The sequence below is a fragment of the Eleutherodactylus coqui genome, chromosome 11 (assembly GCF_035609145.1).
Source record: "Eleutherodactylus coqui strain aEleCoq1 chromosome 11, aEleCoq1.hap1, whole genome shotgun sequence".
Classification (NCBI taxonomy): Eukaryota; Metazoa; Chordata; class Amphibia; order Anura; family Eleutherodactylidae; genus Eleutherodactylus; species Eleutherodactylus coqui.
In genome coordinates this window covers 44,280,621-44,301,188 of record NC_089847.1, presented here as the reverse complement: position 1 = coordinate 44,301,188, position 20,568 = coordinate 44,280,621, and the positions used below count along the sequence as shown (strand labels likewise).

The 20,568-nt window shown below is 44.4% G+C and overlaps 2 protein-coding genes across 3 annotated transcripts in view; one reads left to right on the top strand and one right to left on the bottom strand.

Annotated features, from left to right (window-relative positions):
* NOD2 (nucleotide binding oligomerization domain containing 2) overlaps positions 1 to 12,956 on the bottom strand; it is a 73,199-nt gene extending 60,243 nt beyond the window's left edge. Inside the window, exon 1 of the mRNA XM_066583960.1 lies at positions 12,625 to 12,956. The gene's annotated coding sequence lies outside the window, so the exon portion shown is untranslated. The remainder of the gene's footprint in view (positions 1 to 12,624) is intronic.
* SNX20 (sorting nexin 20) lies at positions 1,077 to 19,938 on the top strand. 2 transcript variants are annotated; one of them, XR_010787208.1, is made up of 5 exons: positions 1,077 to 1,188; positions 7,900 to 8,194; positions 13,803 to 13,951; positions 15,980 to 16,809; positions 18,766 to 19,938. XR_010787208.1 is itself a non-coding variant. In XM_066583962.1 (4 exons), exons 2-4 carry the CDS (start codon positions 7,918 to 7,920, stop codon positions 16,658 to 16,660), a joined length of 1,107 nt encoding a protein of 368 aa, XP_066440059.1. In that variant the 5' UTR covers positions 1,077 to 1,188; positions 7,900 to 7,917; the 3' UTR covers positions 16,661 to 17,315. The 2 variants fall into 2 exon arrangements, 1 of the variants encoding a protein (XP_066440059.1); XM_066583962.1 differs by lacking the exon at positions 18,766 to 19,938 and having other exon boundaries at positions 15,980 to 17,315.
* The last annotated feature ends 630 nt before the right edge of the window (positions 19,939 to 20,568 follow it).

The window sequence follows — 20,568 nt, the reverse complement described above, 5'->3', positions numbered from 1 at the left end:
AGTCATAAGTGATACTGATTTATTATTTGACATGTATGTTGCTGCAACTGGAGCATAACTATAATGCATGCAGAAGATGCAATAACACTCGTCCCTGGAGGTTTAGGGGGGATTGTAAGGTCTGTCTTCCCTTACCCAAATAAGAAGACCAGTTGTTCTGCCCAACAGAAATCGAAGCTACATAACAGCCCATTTTTGGTGCTTAGTGGTTACAGCACCATCTAGCTGTGTTAAAAATGTATGACACTTTGTTTTTCTATCATAAGACTGATGTATTATGGGTAGTTTGCAAGGCATTGTGGGAAGAAGGAACTTTCAGCTTCAAGACAGACTTACCATTTGCTCCCTCCTCTTCAAAATCCACGATCCTTGTAAAAGCATATCTGTTTTACCATCATCATCATTATCAATCGCATCGAACGCACACTCGTATGCTACGATCTGTTAACTAATAAACTTGTCAGATTAAGAAGAACGGTTTGTTTATTTGGAAGACACAAATGGTTAAACTGAATGTCGGACTGCACACTGTGTGAACATGTAAGAAGACAGAACACCAGTACTATGAATGAAGCATCTTATTTATAGATGCTGCATTAGGGCTGGGATGGTTTAAGTAAAGGTACCTTTGTACAAAGCGATTATCAGCAGAATAATATCTGGATAGTCATCCCACGTACAAGCGGCTGCCGATAGGGCACTGAGCAACAAATCGACCACTTGTTGGGAGTCTTTTAGTTTTTAGCTGACCTAAAAACCAAGCGATCTCTGGACCACTCTCCATTCTCCTAGGAACTAGTGTGAAAGCACAGGACCAATAGTCTGTGGGACGACTATAGTCGTCCCGTGTAAAGCTACCTTTATGCCACAGCCTGCGACTCTATTTGTTACAATTGTTGCATTTAACAGATCTTAACAATGGAATACGTTATGCTTTGCGCAGTGGATATCTTCCAGGGCTTAAGGACAGCTGGCACCGTCAGAATACTTTAAAGCTGTATAAAAATGTACTTGCTTGGTAACCACCCAGGTTGAAATAAAAGGAACAAGAACCTTCACTTCCTCCTTTCTGCAGAGTTTCACGGCTGCAGCTTAAATAGATTGTGGCCTGCTCCCGGCGGCAAACACACGAACGCACTTAACTCTGAGATGACATGAATATCTCTGTGGATAGTCCATAACAAAAAGGTACGTGCCGCAATATATGATCTTCCTTGATGTTGTGTACGGAGCAGCTTTATCTCACTAGTCGGTGCAGTATCTTTATGTGTATTGTACTAGTGAATGCAGCACTTACTACTAGTTTTAGGTAAGTATTACAAAACAGTGAATCGTTTTCCCTTCTTCATCAGTTTGACACCATGTAAGCTACAAACCTACTGAAAAGAAAACTTGTTGGTCTGTTTCTATGATCTTTATTCATAGAAAATGTTTAGTTCTAGTGTGGAGCTTGATGTTTAGATGGGAGAGACACAATATGGATTGTAGTTGTAGTGATATTACTACTATATTTATTACTGTAACTACCTGTCCCTGACGCAGGATCATCCACACCAGCGGTTTATGCCTGGGATTCATCCAAATGTTGCAATGAACATCTTTTGGTAAGCAGTAGTGTTTGTGTCTAAACTGACATTATGCATCGTGACTGTTCCACCCCTGATGGAGGGGTATAGGGTAAAGAGGACGAAAATTCTTTTTAAATATCTCGGGTCAATGGACACATTTGGTATATGCGGTGGAAGTATTTGCCAGGACATACACACAATCTACATTGCAAATGTACTATAAAAACACACGGAGAAGGAATGCAGTACAACATATACTCATTGTCAAAAAAATCAAGCGCCTATAAGTAGTTGAAGGAATCGAATGAAATTTTCTCTGTGTGATTCTAATGTTGATATAAGTGATGACAAAATCGCAGCAAAATGGTAATTTATTGCAGAAAACCAAACACTTGAAGGGAGCCTCTAGTACCGTGTTGTACAGCCTCTAGCTTGGATAGAAGATGTGATATGGGCGGGCATGGGGGCTCTAGTACCCTGTTCTACCACCTCTAGCTAGGATACAAGATGTGGTACAGGCAGGCATGGAGGCTCTAGTACTCTGTTGTATGACCTCTAGCTTGGATACAAGATGTGATATGGGCGGGCATGGAAGCTCTAGTACCCTGTTGTACCACCTCTAGCTTGGATAAAAGATGTGATACGGGCAGGCATGGAGGCTCTAGTACCTGTTGTACCATCTCTAGTTTGGATACAAGATGTGATACGGGCAGGCATGGAGACTTTGGTACCCTGTTGTACCGCCTTTAGCTTGGATGCAAGATGAGATATGGATGGGTATGGAGGCCCCAGTACACTGTTGAGCCACTTCTAGCTTGTATACAAGATGTGATACGAGCAGGCATGGAGGCTTTAGTACCCTGTTGTACCACCTTTAGCTTGGATACAAGATGTGATACAGGGGGCATGGAGGCTCTAGTACCCTGTTGTACTGCCTCAACTTGGATGCAAGATGTGATACTGGCAGGCATGGAGACTCTAGCACCCTGCTGTACCACCTCTAGCTTGTATACAAGATGTGATACGAGTGGGCATGGAGGCTCTAGTACCCTCTTGGGCTGCCTCGAGCTTGGATACAAGACGTGATATGGGTGAGCATGGAGGCAAACAGGGTCCATATAGTATCTGCAGCATATACTGTACATTTGCATATACCGACAGCATATACCGTCCCATTTGCTGTAACTGAGCCATCTTGATCATGCAAACTCATAGGCTGTTGAAGTTGATGGCCATATAAATGTTCTATTGGCAATAAATCCTGCAACCAGACAAGCCACAGAAGTGTGGCAATGTTGTGGAAGCTGAGCCTTATCCTGATGCAAAATTCCTCTTGGAAGCCCTGCCATGAGACACAACACATGTGGCTACAGGATGTCCTGAACATATTCCTGTCATTGTCCCTCATATTACTAGGGGGGGCCAACTGCCATATGTGATGGCCCCTCAGGCCATCACACCAGCAGTGAGCCAGTGGGGCGCTCCAAAGCAGAAGCAGGATTGAAGCATTTACCCCTAGGTCCCCAAACGGGAACATGACCATTGTCAGTGCCCAAACTAAATGCTGAAGACACCCTGTAGTAGTCCAGTTTTATTCTTACTTCTGCAAATAGTGGCAACAGCAGGTGGGTGTCAAAGGCAGTATTTGTAATGGACACCATGAAACCAAATGTCCTTCAGCCAAGCACCTGGAAATGGGTCAGACAGACACAGCGATGGCGCTACCTGTTTCTGGGTGGTGGACAATGAAACGGTTGGCACTGCTTGTGCTTGTCCTCTCTACTGGTGGTCTGTCAAGGGTGTCCTGAGCCCGGTCAACTTTTGTGCATGCTCCCACACATCCACTGCTCCCCACGCCTCCTAACAGTCAGGTCATAAACAGCCCAGGTGGCGAGCAATTTGTCTATACGATCATCCATTTTGTCCAATAATGCGCCCCTCTCAAACTCTTTTAACTGGGTGAAATGTCTTAGATTGCATCCTAGAGGCATCTAGTGGTCAACAAGCTCTACACAAGCACAAGGAGCCTCTGAGAGCCTTTTTATAGGCCAAGGATGGAACCACTTTTAGGGCCCCAGGTGGCAAGACCATTTATCTAATCATGCCACAACTTGGTCACAACTCAACAACACAATAACTCCTATTTCTAGGTGATTTCTTGATTTTATTTTGACAGTGAATGTATATATATCAGTAGGCATAGCGGCAGTGTAGCCACTGCAATGACGAGTGTTATCTGTTAGAGGGCGATGGGCGATACTATTGGAAAAATGTCATTAGAGCTGCGTTCCCTGATGTGAAACAGCCTTCAGGCTTCCACTCTGACTTTTGTCCTGAGAAGAGATCGGCTTGAAAGGGCATGAGACGCACCCTGTGCTGATACATAGTGGTGAGGTGAAGCTTCTGGATTCACATGCTAGAAGAAGAAAGAGCCTATGAGAAAAAGCCTGTGTCAGGTGAGTCACAAGATGCACCTGTACTGATAAAGGACTGATGATATACAGTACGCACTAACATTTTGAGGCACTAGGTCAATTGTTAGTAAGGACAATGCTTGCTGTATAGTGAGAGGCCAGATAGCAAGGATTATATTTGTAGTTCCTGAGAACTGTTAATCCAAAGTGACATAATAAAACTGGCATAAACCAGAGTCAAACAAGAAGCTTTGTTGTGGATTGAGTTCCTGAGTGTGCTCCCCATCTAGAGCGATATATGATATTAATTATTGTATGGTATGCTTGCTCTATCTCTGTGAGTAAGAGTGTCATCATATTCCTGTGTTTGTCACACAATCGAGCAAAACTGTGCCATTTTCACATAGAATCATAGACTGGTAGAGTTGGAAGGGACCTCCAGGGTCATTGGGTCCAACCCCCTGCTCAGTGCAGGATTCACTAAATCATTCCAGACATGCAAAATTGTTGTCTTCAAGAGTGGCTTAATTTTGTGAAACTAGCAGTAAAACAGTGCAGTGTAATGGCGCCCCATCGGTGCACCCATATTCAGAGGGCTAACATTACTACGACACTTTCTGACTCCTCTAATACAGACACAGAGACCTCTTTAATTGTGGAGAGTTGAGTGCCTACTTTGGGAGAATAATGCTAGCGCCGTCTGCCATCCTCAGCCGCCTCCTTGCCCCCTTACGTTTTGACAGGCAGTGCTGACAATAGAGATGAGCGAATTTACTCGTTTAGAGTGTTTTTGCACTCGAGCACCGCTTTTTCCGAGTAACCGACTACTCGGGCGAAAAGATTCGGGGGGCGCTAGGGGTGAGCGGGGGGTTGAGGAGGGGAGTGGGGGGGGGGGAGAGAGAGAGCTCCCCCTGTTCCCTACTGCTACCCCCCACTCCACCATGCCGCCCCCCAGCGCCCCCCGAATCTTTTCGTCTGAGTAGTCAGTTACTCGGAAAAAGCTGTGCTTGAGTGCAAAAACGCCCTAAATGAGTAAGTTCGCTCATCTCTAGCTGGCAACCATGGTGCAATCTTCCTTCTCAGCCACCTCCCATGTCCTGTTGTCGGTGCTGCCAAATTCAGAGAAGAGAAAGAGGAAGAGCTAAATCCCTGGCCAAATCCGTGTGATGATATGTAGTGTATAAAAAAAAATATTCCTTTCAGATGTCATCCCACATACACATCATCTGAGTGCCACAGGCGAAATTTCATCAACCCCCTTAGCACCCTGATCTACAGATGTACAGCATTGGGAACCAGCAATGATGTACTGCATTGGGAACCAGCAATGATGTACAGCATTGGGAACCAGCAATGATGTACAGCATTGGGAACCAGCAATGATGTACAGCATTGGGAACCAGCAATGATGTACAGCATTGGGAACCAGCAATGATGTACAGCATTGGGAACCAGCAATGATGTACAGCGTTGGGAACCAGCAATGATGTACAGCATTGGGAACCAGCAATGATGTACAGCATTGGGAACCAGCAATGATGTACAGCATTGGGAACCAGCAATGATGTACAGCATTGGGAACCAGCAATGATGTACAGCATTGGGAACCAGCAATGATGTACAGCATTGGGAACCAGCAATGATGTACAGCATTGGGAACCAGTAATGATGTACAGCATTGGGAACCAGTAATGATGTACAGCATTGGGAACCAGTAATGATGTACAGCATTGGGAACCAGCAATGATCTACATTTGCGCACTATGATTTCATGGCATATCAGTTGTTCCTATGTGATCACTTCACTTATGGGGAAACTTTTGACAATGACCAATCTCCTTCTTCTGCAAGGCATGGCGAGTTAGAGAAAAATTTGAAAGAGGGCAGAAAATGTTAAAAAATAGAACTTATTTGGTCATTTTTTTCACATTTCCCTCCCTCCTCTCAAATTTTTCTATAACTCAGACAGCCCCTTTAAGTCCCAGCTTTTGGCATTATCATATCTGTAGCAGCCGTGGAGAGTGAGGTAGAGGAAGATTAAATCAACAAAACTCATGCAGGCTGCACACCATTATTTTACTCATACACAATAAACGTAATGTACTTGTTTGAATCTATTTTCGAATAACTTGAATGACAAATCTGGACTTTAAAGGACCTTTTACACGGGACAGAATAGGCTGCACAACGCACCGCAAGCCGCGGTATATTCCTAGCCAAAATCTTCAGACTACACGTGGATTTTGATACAGAATTGAAAATGACTGAAAACCCGCGTGCAATTCTGCACCCAAATGCGCAGTTAGACCTGTGGATTTTGGTGTGAAATCAGCAGCTACAGATTTGTCTGCGTCATTCCGCGTATTTCTGTACCGTGTGAAAAGTTCCCTAAACTGTTTTTTTGCACCATTTCTGTAAATTCAGCCACCCATGTGGTAAAATAACAAATCACCATATACTCAACTCTTCTTATTCTTGTTGATTCCCATGGTATTTTCGTGTGCTAAGGGTTCCCATAGAAGTCAATGGGAGGTGTGCAAAATTGCACAGTGAAATGCGCACTCAAAACATGCGCAAATGTGCAATATGCTATGCAATTTTGTGGAAAAAAAAACATCTGGACCTCATTAGGCTAAATAGCCTTTTATATCACAGCGAGGGGAAAGTGGGGGTCCTGCACCCATATGAACATGCCCTGCATACACAGAATGTACAGTAAAATGCATCCATGTGAAGAAACCCTTACATGTGGATTTGGTGAGAATTTTGACACAGATTTCACACCCTCATTTGAAGAGGAGAAATATGCACTAAAAATCTGCATATCTACAGATCTAAAATCTGAACTGCAGGTCAATTTACGCTATGGATTTTTTAACCACAGTATTATAAAAGTCATGGGGCAATAAGATAAAACATCCAACCTCTCCTTTATTTAGTGAATTAAATGCCCATAAGAGATGCGCGTTTTGTGGTGAACCCCTTCATTAGTCATGCTGGGAGAAACATCACTCTTAGGATAACAGAGGTATGGACCCAAAAGTGCTGGTGACAACCATGAGCAGAGATGACCGGGGCTCCAACACCAGGGAAGAAGCTCATGGTTGTCACCAGCACTTTTGGGTCCATACCTTTGTAACCCTAAGGGCGCCCACCCACTGGCGATTTTTTTCCCTGCGAAATTCGCAGCATTTTTTTCCCTGCAGGGGTCTATGGGACTTGTAATGTTAAAATCGCGATCGTGCAAAATCGCAATTTACCGCGAAATCGCGATTTTGCGCGATCGCGATTTTAACATTACAAGTCCCATAGACCCCTGCAGAGAAAAAAATGCTGCGAATTTCGCAGGGAAAAAAAATCGCCAGTGGGTGGGCGCCCTAAGAGTGATGTTTCTCCCAGAATGACTGATGAAGGGGCTCACCCTGAAATGCGTATATTTTGCTGCCTTTTAATTCACTAAATAATTGAGAGGTTGGATGTTTCATGCTTTTGGCTCACACCTTTTATTGGAGAGTTGCGCTGGGACACCAGCTTTTGTTTCTCTCCCATCTAGTCTGCCCATCATTGATGGGTTACCTGGTTGGCGGCACCTCCACCTACTTTCTGTAAACCACTTCAAGGCTGTTATAGTCTTGGGTATACACCGGTGTCTCAAGTCTTTTATTTGGGTTTCCCCTTTCTTTCTTCCTCTCTTGTGGTCTAATTATGACTGGCATGGAAGGATACTATTAGCCTTGTCCATGACGTACTTCAAACTATTCTACTTATTTTCAGGATCAATTGACTGAATCCTCCGAATAATATGTCCAAGTAATTCTTGGTCCACCTACCTTACCAAAAAAGCTGAATATTTTAATCATCAAAACAAATGAAGAAAGATTCGAAGTTCTATCGAGTAACAGTCATATATTTGTAAGTTCTTAGATAACGAGAATATGAATGAAGGCTCCAAGGAAGATGGTGAAATACCCGATTCTCCAACCTTGCCAGAGGAGATGGGACAGAAGGAAAGTGTAACAGATGGGGCAGAAACATCACAAAGTGGAAGTCATTCAGATGTGTGTGCCTCATCCAAGGACAACATGAATGCTGAAGGCTCCCGAGAAGGTGGTCAAATAATAAGTGATTCATTGACCTTACCAGAAGCAGGACATTCCCAGAACAAAACAAGTGAGACAGAAGAGGAAAATCCACAATGTGACAACCCCTCAGGTAAATGACATCCTGCTCTGCTATAATAGTTTTTAGTTTATTTTACTATTTTTTTTCTTATTATTATTTATTTTAAAGCCCCAATAATTCCAGGGTGCTGCACATATGAAAAAAGGGTTTAACTATTATAGTCTGTTCATTTCTTTCTCATAACTATTATATGCCAGGTTAAAGTTGTCAAAATTTGCAATTTAAAGGGGATTCTGGTGTCACGGCAATGGATGTGTATCCACTGTCTCAGAACTGATATGACTTGGGGATAGATCCAAGGGCAACACCTGGGGTCCCCCATTTTCAGCCTTTCATCTTATCACTCTGGATTTGGTCTTCGTGGACCCTGAGACCTTTACCCTAGAAATAGTCTTGGTTAAGAGATAACTGAAACACTTGGTTAGGTATTCCCTAATGAGGCACTGGAGGGTGTAGACTGAGATGTAGTCACAGAACAGAACCAAAGTCTGGGCAAATGGAATGCTCTCACTCCATATATCAGGCCAAAGCTTAGGGTAGGCAGAAGACAAGAAAAGAGTAGTCAAGGTCAGGACAGGAGAGGTCAAGAAAGCTGGGTGGTGCGGGTACAAATCAAATACCAGAAGATAGGACAGAAAAACTTGCACCTTCGCCCAGTATGAGGACTGACTGCTCAGGCACCTGCTGATGGGTGGAGCAGGATTGGTTGGGCACTGTAAAGCTGGGACCGCATGCTGGTCCTTTAATGGGAAGCTGTCATGTCCCCACAGCACTATAAACTAAGTTATGGTGCTGTTACAGGATTGACAGGGAGCTGGGTGATATATTTTTTATGTTCAAATGCGCCCATGATTCAGAAACTGGGTACGTGCCCGCACTCATTGGGAACCACAAAACCGTCAGGAGGAGATAGGGGATACTTTCAGCCATGACCAGAGGCCATAACATCTGGTCTCAACAAATAAGTCTTCTTTGTATAAAGTTATGAAGTCCTAAAGAAGCACTTCCTAAATCAGGACCTATTGTGTCCCAGCAAAGCACTACACACCCAATAGAGCGCCTCACTTACAGTCAATATACAGGTAGTATATCAGACAGATATACAATGGACAGAGACAACCCTTATTTTAGGGTATAATTTTATGTTATACACTATATACAGGCTCAGGCCTTAGTCACACGGGCGTTTTTTCACGCGATTTGCGCATCGCATGACGGATGCGCATGCGCAAATCGCGTGACCGGCGCCGAAAAATCGGCCCAAAAATCGCCCGAAAATCTGCTCCTAGCCGCGTTTCATTAGAAACGGGCCGGAGCTGTCCAGCGCATTGCATTCAATGGAGACGGCAATACAGCGGCTCCATGGAATGCAAGCGCTGCGGGCGGGTGTGGGATGAATTGTCGGGAAGGGGTTAAATATATAACCCCCTTCCCAGCAATGCATCCTGAAAAGTGAAAAAATAAAAAAAATGTATGTACTTACCTGCTCCCGGCAGCTGGAGATCCCGGCGGCCGGCCTGCAGTGGGTGTGAAGGGGGTGTGACTCAGGCTTGCCCCTGATTGGCTCAGCGCTGAGCCAATCAGAAGCAAGTCTCAGTCACACCCATTCATGAATTCATGAATGGGTGTGACTGAGATCAGCCTCTGATTGGCTCAGGCTGAGCCAATCAGGGGCAAGCCTGAGTCACACCCCCTTCACACCCACTGCAGGACGGCCGCGGGGATCTCAGGCTGCCGGGAGCAGGTGAGTACATCCTTTTTTTTAATTTTTTCACTTTTCAGGATGCATTGCAGGAAAGGGGTTATATATTTAACCCCTTCCCGACAATTAACCCCGCGCACGCCGGCAGCCCATTGCTTTCAATGGAGCGGCTGTATTGCCGCTCCATTGAATTCAATGGGCAAACATCGTTCTTCTCTGCCACAGCTGTTCCAGCTGTGGCAGAGAAGAATGATTTGTCTTCTATATGTTCTCATTGGGGTCGGCGCTGCTGCCGCCGGCCCCATTGAGCGCATATAGAGAAGAGAACAGGAATCGCAGATCGCAGATAGGTGCGATCTGCGATTTCTGTTCTCTAATTTATCGGACGAGCGCATAAAAAGCGCTCATGTGTCCGATACCATTGCAAAGCAATGGTTTTAAAAAATCGCCGGACGCATGCGCATGCGCAAATCGCGGCAATAAACGCCCGTGTGACTGAGCCCTCAGACTGACCCACAAGGGAGCAGAGGAATTCTTTGGTGGGCCCCTGAGTTAGGAGTGGGACCCCAGCCATCATGCTGCTGGTGCATGACAGTGTACCCCCTGCTCAGAGAGGGCCCTAGGACAGAAACCGTCTGAGACAAGGGCTCGGCAAAACATACTATGTGTACCCCCTCTCCTACTGTGGTGCACTGGGGAATTAATACAGCAGGCTAGCAGGGAGCTGTAGTTCTTATGCCACATAGCAGGGGGGCTTCACTAACCTAAGGGTCCCGGGCCCCACACTGTACCTTTGTCAAGGGAGCTGCTTCAGTTACGTGGAGTGCAGGATTGACTTCTGACACTGAGATTTCGTGAAACAACTTTAAAACTTTACTGCAACTTGTTATGCACATCCCATGTTATAACAGTCAGTTATAGCATAACATGAGGTATTACAAAACAACAGTAGACAAATGCTCATTTGGTTACATTGACTTTATTGACGTGGCCCTTCCCCCCCCCCCCCCCCCCATTTTTGTTTTTTTCTCCCCCTTTTAAAAAATCGTAACTCCTTTATTTATTCAACGACGTAGCTGAATGAGGGCTTGTTTTTTCCTGACTAGTTGTATTTTTCAATGGTGCTATTTAATGTACCATATAATGTACTAAAACTTAAAAAAAATTGTAAGTGGAGTAAAATGAAAAAAAATCTTTCAGTGCGTCTTGTTTGTACGGTGCACAAACAGCAACAGAAGTGACGTGATAACTTTATTCTACGGGTCAGTACGAATGCTACAATACCCAACTTATGTAGTTTTTTTTTGCTACACAACTTTTATTTTTTTTCAAAGATATTTAATTTTTTCAAATTATTTTCTTCCACCATCTTATGTGCGCAGTAAGTTTTATATTTTTCCATCAAGTTGTGAGAGGGCTCATTTTTTCTGGGACGTCCTTTAGTTTGCGTTGGTACCATTTTGAAATACATATAACTTTTTGATTGCTTTTTATTGCATTTTTCTTGGAGACAGAGTGACCAAAAAAGTGCATTTCTGCAAGTCTTTATTGTGTTACTTTATTAGATCAGACTTTTATGGATGCAGCGATACCAAATATGTATTTTTGTTTTATTATTTAGATTCTTTTATTGTAAATATGGCAAAATGTTTTTTTTTTAATCTTTTATTCATTTTTTAAAAATATTTAGTAAAACGTAATTGTTCTGATACTTACTTTTTCTTAAGTCCCCATAAGGAACAACAACTAGCGATGCTTTGATCGCTCCTGCAGTGTGATGTAATACCATTGTATTACATCATACTGTGATCTGGCAAGCAGTTTACCAATCCACCCCATGGGGGAGGGCTTGATAGGTAGTCTCAGAAGGCCCACGGCTGCCATGACACCTGCATGGCTCCCTGCGATCTCATCTGGGCGGAAGGTGTACGTTTGAGGGATTTAAATGCCTCTGTCAGAATTGACAGCGGCATTAAAAGGGTTAATAGCGCAGATCAGCCGCTTGGCTGATAGCAGCTATTGCCGCCGGGTGTCAGCTGTAATAAACAGCCAGCTCCTGCACTGTATAAAGAGAGGTCGCCCTGCAATCTCTCTTCATACATACTCCAACACTGCAGGACGTAAATGTACGTCCTATGGCTAGAAGGGGTTAAAGGTTGCTACTTTAGCAGAGTGACTGAAGATGCAGCCTAAAATGCCCTTGGGAATAATAGGTTGGTAATGGGAATATATTTGCTAGCAGTTACTGATTCAATTCTTGAAGGGAAATACGATTTATGACTTATAATCAGGATAGGTCATCAATAGTTGATCAGCTGGGGTCCCTCGCTTATGACTCAGACTGATCAGCTGAGCGGGCGCATGCTGTCAGCGCTGCAAATAAACAAAGGTCAAACTCCTTGTAGTGGGCGGTGCTTGAAACTGCAGGCATGGCTCTAATTGAAATCAATGGGAGCCACGCCTGCAGTTACAAACGGCGGCCACTGTACGGAAGTTGGCGTGGAGGCTTCCGCTCTGAGCTCTGCATTTGCGGCGCTGACAGAATGCACCCATTCAGCTGATCGGTCGGGGTCCCATGCGATGGACCCCAGCCGATCAACTATTGATGACCTATCCTGATGATAGGTCATCAATAATATTTCCCTGGAATACCGCTTTAACATGCATAGTCCAATTTAGATTAATCTCTTCTGTGGGAGCTCCACTCAAATGGCATTACAACATTCAGTTATTACGATTCAGTTCTGTCACACGGTACCTGGAAGGAAGTATGAGGGGACAATTCATCAACGTGGTAGCTGACTGGAGCTGTTCCCACCGGAGGTTAGGGATCTGTGTATGCAGAGGGGTTCTTGTTCAGTGTCATCCTCTCTGTCTGACTCCAGCTATGTTCCTTATCCTCAGAACTCATGACACAGTAGTAACCTTCACAGTGTTGACTGGAAAAATTAGCATAGCACAAATGGCAGGGTGGGTAAGGATTTGGAAGCCTTTTCTCGCGGCTTGACCTTCTCTCCTCAGAAGTTTACATGAGAATTCAGAGGCTTAACAGCATGATTCTCCCCTCCCTGGACTGGAATGTATTTCTCTTGCTCACCTACACATATCTCTTTCTGGTCTTCTCACTGGGCTGTCAGGTTTCTGCTTCACTCTCTCCCCATCCAAAACTGAACTCAGCCTGTCTGTTTGCTTTCTGGCCCCACCCACATTCCCGGGGACCGTGCAGCTTTGCAAACCTACTAGAGTTTTGCTTTGCAAGACTGATGCAACTCTGCAAGATCTGCTGAAGGTGTGTCTGATAACCAAAATCACATTTCATTTGTACAATTTAATCCTTACATCTCTGCATAGCCAGAGCTTATGCAAGGTTTTGCGAGTATAAGGCCTCCTATCCATGGGCGGATTTGCATTGCGAAATCTGGAGTGGGATTCCACCTCTAGAATTCGCAGCAAATCCAGCCCATAGCATGCTATTGAAAAATGCTATTTCCTGCCCACGAGCGGAAATCGCTTGTAATTTTCTGCTAGCAGGAAAGAAATCGCAGCGTGCTGCGATTTGCCATGGGATGCGCACGGCCGCCTTCCATTGAAGTCAATGGAAGCCGTCCATGCTGCGGCCATTCTGCAATCATCAATGGTGTCCTTTCAACTGCGCATGTGCCGGCTAGCACATTCGCAGAACAGGAGAAGACGCGGTATAGGAAAGCAGGCCTGGCACCGGGTTGAACTCCGCTGTGGGAATCCCGCATGCGTGGTCCAACCCGCCCGTGTGCAGGAGGCCTAAGGCAGTGCAATGCAAGGTACAAACAATATATATTATCATGCATGTGAGAAATATGCTTTATGCAACCCCACAACAACTTTGCACTGGGATGTAACAGGGACTCTGGTTCTAGGACTGTACAAACTATACTGACAGTTCTTTTCACTGTCCAGGTGACAGTACTGCCCGTGACCATCACCTCATGACTACACGAGAACTTCAGCTATACTGGAAGAAGGAGAAATATGGAGGAAAACCAATCAAACTTCTTTTTCAGATCCAGTCCACCCGCATAGCTGAGGATTTTCTTTCCAAGTTTGTGGTAAGACAATCTAAGTAAAAGACTGACGATAAAACAAAGGAGGACGTTTAATGCTCTTTATTTGGGTGGAATGGGCTTAGTAAATGGACATACATTTCTTAGAAAATGCCATAGTTACGTATGACCACCCTGCCTCTTCTAAAGGACCTCTGCCATCACCTTTGAGACCCATAAACTACATTATGGGTCTCAAAGTTGAAGAGACATGGGGGGAGTTATGTTTTATACTCATCCAGTGACTCTTTTCACAAGGCTGTGTGTGTTTGCTCTTTCATAGAGATGAATGAGAGACCACACACACACAGCCTTGTGAAAAGAGTCATGCTATGTACGTGCACCTAAGGTGACCAGATGTCCCAATTTAGGCGGAACAGTTCCGCTTTGGAACCCTGTGTCCCACCCTCCGCCAGGACCCCAGCGGGACAGGCATTTGTCCCACTTTCGGGACATTTGTCCCACTTTCTGGTGACGTCTAGTCACCATTAAAGTGATTACCGGGCGAGGTGCCGCAGCTCCCTGCCCGGTAATCACTCTGCAGCGCCGCGGACTAGATGCATACACTGATGGCAGTGTGTGCATCTGGGATCTTTGCCCCCTCCTCCCCTTAGCTCTCCTCTTTGGCTCCACTAAAGAGGAGACAAGAGCTGGGGAGAGGAGGCATTGCTGCAAGTGCACCCACCGGCGATAGCGCTGAGAGAATCATCGGCACTGTGAAGACCAGGAGGAGGGTAAGTATATGGGTCACTGTGGGGGTCATGGGGCTGGTATAGGGGAGCACTAATATTATGGGTCACTGTGGGGGTCACTATTATTGCTGGGGCTTCTGTAGGGGTCACTATTATAGCTGGGGCTTCTGTGGGGGTCACTATTATAGCTGGGGCTTCTGTGGGGGTCACTATTATAGCTGGGGCTTTTGTGGGGGTCACTACTATAGCTGGTGATTTTGTGGGGGTCACTATTATTGCTGGGGCTTCTGTGGGGGGGTTACTATTATTGCTGGGGCTGCTATGTTTAATGGTACCATTGAAAAATACAAGCCCTAATGTAGCTATGTAACTGGAAAAAAAGTGATCTTTTGCAATTAGGCAGTCAAAAAAGAATACTATTTTTCACCTATCCTCAGCACAGGTCATTAGTAATTTATTGGAGGGGGGCTACCAGTCAGGACCTGCAGCGATCAGCTGTTCTTGAGCCTTCTGTCAGCGGGGAAGGAGGTGTAAGCTGACAACTCTATCTGCTGCACGACCTGGTAATTGCAGGTACATCTTCAATTGAATTTAATGGGAGCTGTGTCTGCAATTCTGCAGTTACCAACCCGGCGCTGCAATGCAGACAAAGCTGTCAGCTTCCAGCTCCTTCCCCACTGACAGCTGGCCCAATATCAGCAGACTCCTGCCAATCAAATGTTGATAACCTATTCTGTAATGCATGGTGTAGCAGTTTCAAGCACTAGGGTGGAGCCTCAGGTGTAGCAGCCGCAGGTCTGGAGAGTAATCATGGAGGAGACCTGAGTCAGCAATGGGAGGTCTTGGTTTGCAGTACAGATGGATGAGGCAGTTAGCATAGTCAAAAGGGAAGCCAGGGGTCTGCAAGGGAGGCCTCGGTTTCCATTACAGATGGATGAGGTGGGTAGTGTAGTCAGAAGAGAAACCATAAGTCAGTATCAGTAGATCTTGTAGCAATAGCAGAGGAGCAGGCAGAAGTGCAACTTGACCAATGCTGTGGAGCAGAATAAATCGTATAAGGAAGGACTTCAGGGCCAGGCTTTTATTGGAAGTCCTAATCAGGAATACGTGAAGGTAGAACAGGGGCTGGATAATAGGATCTGAAAACAAGGTCAAGGTATGCAAGGGAACTTTTCAAGGCTTGATGGCTCAGTAGGGAGAGCCACCGGCTAGAGCACAGAAAATTGTGGGTTCGAGCCCTGACACATGGTCTGCCTCTTGATGCTACAATATAATGTTGGAGGGCAATTTGTCCTGCTCATTGTTATATTCCACTAAATTAAACCTTTTTTTTTCTTTACAGATGTATCAGATTGTAATAATTAAAACAGGAAGTTTTGATGAAAAGAAAGTCTTCATTGAGAGAAGATATTCTGACTTTGAACGTTTTCACAGGAATTTACTAAAAGAGTTTAGGGAAGAAATGGAAGACATAATATTTCCTAAGAAGGTCCTGATGGGAAACCTCACTAAAGAGATGATCAGCAAAAGGATGATAGCTCTTAGAGACTATCTTGAGGACTTATATGCTATAAAATGTGTAAGGAAGTCCCAGAAATATATTGAGTTTTTCATTGAGCCAGAGCTGGAAGAAGGATACAGCTGTATACGGGGAGGACAGTACAGCGCAGCATTGAACATCTTTGAGCAAGTTATCTGTCTACAAGAAAAGTTGGTTGAACATTGTCCTGTGTTATTGGTGCCATCTTTATGTGCAATAGTTGTATGCCATAAAGATATGAATCAATTAGAAATGGCTTACGACGTTGGGATGAAAGCAGTAGAACTTCTGGAGAAGAACACAACACACAGCTATTATATGCCATTATTAGACACCTTGGTTTCATTGGCTTATAAAATAGGCAAAGACTTCATGAGTTTGCGGGAAAAGATACATGTAAATGAATTGAAGATGAGCAGAACTTTTGACTTTGAAATGCTTACTCTAAAGGAGATTGTGGTACAAGAGTATGTGAAAGATTAAATTCAGCAATCAAGTTCCATGAAATGGATAAAAAAACCTTTCCTTATGTAAAAACTAATAATAGTAATAGCAAAGAAATACTGAAATCTTGCAGTTTTTACTCTGAGCCTTGAGTTCCATGACAGACTGATACTTCCTGTACTTTAGAGGTCAGTTCTAGCAATCATCTCATTAACAACACAAGCAGGTGTAAGAGCGATAAACGATATAACTAGACTTCACCTATAGCAGCCACCTTCCATGGGTATCATCTGTGTCTCCCAGTTCTCAGATAACTCCAGCACGTACAGTAGAGTAGAATAATGTAGCAACCAGATCATTACAAAATAATAAATATAAAACACATATCAACACAATGGAAAACACTAATACAAAACTAGGGACTCACTATTAGATGATAGGGACAGAAGGAGATGGTAACCAAATGATGAGGATGAAGATGATGTTGAAGAAATTGACAGTGGAAACTTGGGCAGATGATATGGAGCAGAATTACAACTAGAGAAATCCTATCCTTAATGCAAAGTCACTCTAATATCTTCCTTTTGCTGACCTTAACTCCACACACCACTGTCCCTAAGCTGTCGACTAGCTACATTGTCTTAAAGGGAACCTGTCATGTACTTTATGCTTTCCTTATTGAGGGCAGCATTAAGTAGTGACAGACATGCTGATTTCTTTGGTCTGTCACTTACAGGGTAATATATAGTGCTTTTTAAGAACTTACATATTGTGTCTGTATGTTTTTGCAGCTCCTAGTAAGAGATGAGTCCAGTTTATTCATAAGGTCGGGGTCAGCAGCACCTCATGAATAAACTGGACTCCTGTCTAGCTGAGAGCTACAGAAACAAATTGTAAGTTCTTAAAAACCATTAAACATTACCCTATAAGTGACAGACCATTGAAATGAGCATATCTGCCACTACTTAATGCTGCCCTCAATGAGTAGAGCATAAAGTACATGACAGATTCCTTTTAAATAGTATCCTTAGAGCAAGAGATCAGTAAAACCCAGAAAAGAAGGCATACAAGCAAGCTAAGTAATGAACCAAGGCTGAAGAATAGCAAACAAGGGATGAGCAGAAAAAAACAGAGGCTAAGAAACAAGAATGCACTAGACACTCATGGGAACAAGACCAAACTGACAAGAACACTGTACGATCTATCCTATAGATATAACATGATAAATGTATTCCATCCCTCCAATAGAAATACATTTCCTGTTTATACCTTTGTAGTTTAATATAATGCAGAGCAGTGTCATTAAAAATGAATCAATTTGCTCCCTGCTGAACATATATTGAATGGGAAACTTGTGTCAGAGCAAGTTACTCAACGAACTGAACTTTCTGACTTCTCTAACTTAGGTCTCCTTCACATGACCGTGTTTGCACGCGTTCTTGCTCATGCTAAACTCAGAGAATAGAACCCATTGATTTCAATGGGTTTGTTCTCATAAGCGCATTTTGCATACACACAAAATGCGCTAATGAGAACGAACCCATTGAAATCAATGGAAATGCAAACCAGGAACCAGCTCCTCTGCAGCCGCTCCCATGCAAGGACTGGCTTTCCCAGTTTTTTTCTGTGTATTAAAATCAATGGGTTCTTTTTTTCTGTGTTTAGCATGCAGAAAAAGTAGGACCTTCTCTATTTTCCTATGTTTTACACAGCAATGACCACATAAGCTGGACCTTATTAGGCTTTAATAGCCAATCATTTCTACATAAAGGGAGTGTCTCGTGCTCATGTGAACTGGCCCTGCATGCACAAATATTACAGTAATATGCTCAGATATGCATGCAACAGGCTGATTATGTGGCTTTTCAAACATCGATCATGCGCAAATACGCTGCAGCGAGCGTATTTGCACAACCAGTTGTCTGAAGGAGCCCCTAATGTTATGTCGTTGAGTTATCTGGATGGCTTTTCATTTGACAGAAAATCTATGAAAAAGCTATTTGTTTCTATTGTGTAAATTGGCATGCATGCTGGTACTGAGATGGTTCACATTTTTTTGCAATAGTCCGATTTCCTAGGGACATTCTGTATTGAGCATGGGTGAAGGTCCTGAATTTATGTAACCCTGTTCTTTATCTTCACAGGCATGCCTACATATATGATTGTAACAGGACAGATCCGCCTCAGTTACTAGCTCCGTCTGTATTGTTATCGACGCCTACACTGCTAGCTTCACCTACACTGCATCAGACTGTATAGCCCAGGCACTACACGCCTGATACATACACAACTGGATGTAACATGTTGGATTAGAAAATACCTCTATTAATAAGAGGATTTTGTGTGTATGAGAATAGAAATATTCACTGTGTTACAGCAGTATATTACCCTGAGTAAAAATCAGTGTTCTTACCTCTATTCAGGGTGCTGGATCCAAATACCGCAACCAAAATTATCTGTCAGGCAAGATAATGAAGTTATAGACATCATAAGAAAGTAGGATATGCAATATTGCACTGTTTTATTACAGTATATTGACCATTAAAAGCATACAAGGCCTCGTTTATCAAAACTGTCTAAGGCTGGGTTCACACAGGGCGGATTCCCGCCAGAAATCCCACGGTTTGGCCGCAGCAAAAACCGCGGCGGCTTTGAAGCGGCTCGGCCGCTCGCTCTTCCGCTGCGGCCGGCGGTCCCATAGAGGAGAGCGCGGCCGCAGCGAAAAGAAAAAATAAATAGACATGCTGCGGTTCCTGCCTGACTTACCGCAGCGGATTGGCTATCCCGTGTGGACGAGATTTCTGAGAAATCTCGTCCACATGGCTGGCTAATCCCGAGATTAGCGGCCGCAGGCGGATTTGCCGCGGCTAAACTCCGCATGGAATTTCCGCGGCAAATCCGCCCTGTGTGAACCTAGCTTAACAGTACTTCCCGGAGAGATACAGTGACTCCCGGCGATCGCGTTAAAGTTAACAAAAAGTTATTAAAAAGTTGAAGTTTCAGCTCCCCTTACAGATCGGATCCATAAGGGGAGCTGAGAGTACTCACCTCCGCTCCACCGCGCTGTCCGGCATCTTCTTTCTTCTCCCCGGCCCTGCCATGTCACAAGCATGCGCAGAGAGCTGGGAGGCCCGGGAAATTCAAAAACTCCCTGCTCCCGGCTAGTATAAGTAGCCGAGAGCAGGGAGATGTCACCGAGAGCCGCTGTATGCGGTTCCCGGTCACATGATCGCTGCTATCCAATGGATAGCAGCAATCATGTAAAAGTAAAAAAAAAAGTTTAAAAAGTGGGAAAAAAAAGAAAAAAAGTTTTTCATCTCCCCTCATGGATCATATCCATGAGGAGAGATGAAATTAGGTACCTAAAGCCCCCAGATTTATCCGCGGACCTTGCCCGGCTTCTGCGCACGCGTCCGCCACCAAAATGGCGGACGCAGGCGCAAGAGCCGCAGATTGGTAGGGTAATTTAAATGTAGCCAAGAGCCTGGAGATTTCATGGGATGCCATGGTATGCTTTTCCCAGTCACGTGATCGCCGTTATCCAATAGATAACGGCGATCACGTAAAAGTAAAAAAAAGCTCAATTTTCACCTCCCGTCACGGATCGGATTCGTGAGGGGAAGTAAAATTACTTAAATAAGGCCACCGGCGATGTCCCCTGACAGGATCCTTATCCAGGGACCTTTCCCCAGTTTTGGCGCATGCGCCCTTCGCCGAAATGGCGGACGCAAGCGCAGAAGCTGGAAAGGGCCAGAGGAAATTTAAAATCTCCTTGCTCCTGGCTACTAAAGGTAGCCAAGAGCTTGGAGATGTCACGGGGGCCGCGGTGAGCGTCTTTGGTCATGTGATCGCCATTATCCAATGGACAGATAAAGTTTGACGCTCCATTCAGTTTGGGCCCCGTTCTGCATCCAGACAGAAGATTAGGGCCACAATGGGTATGTTTC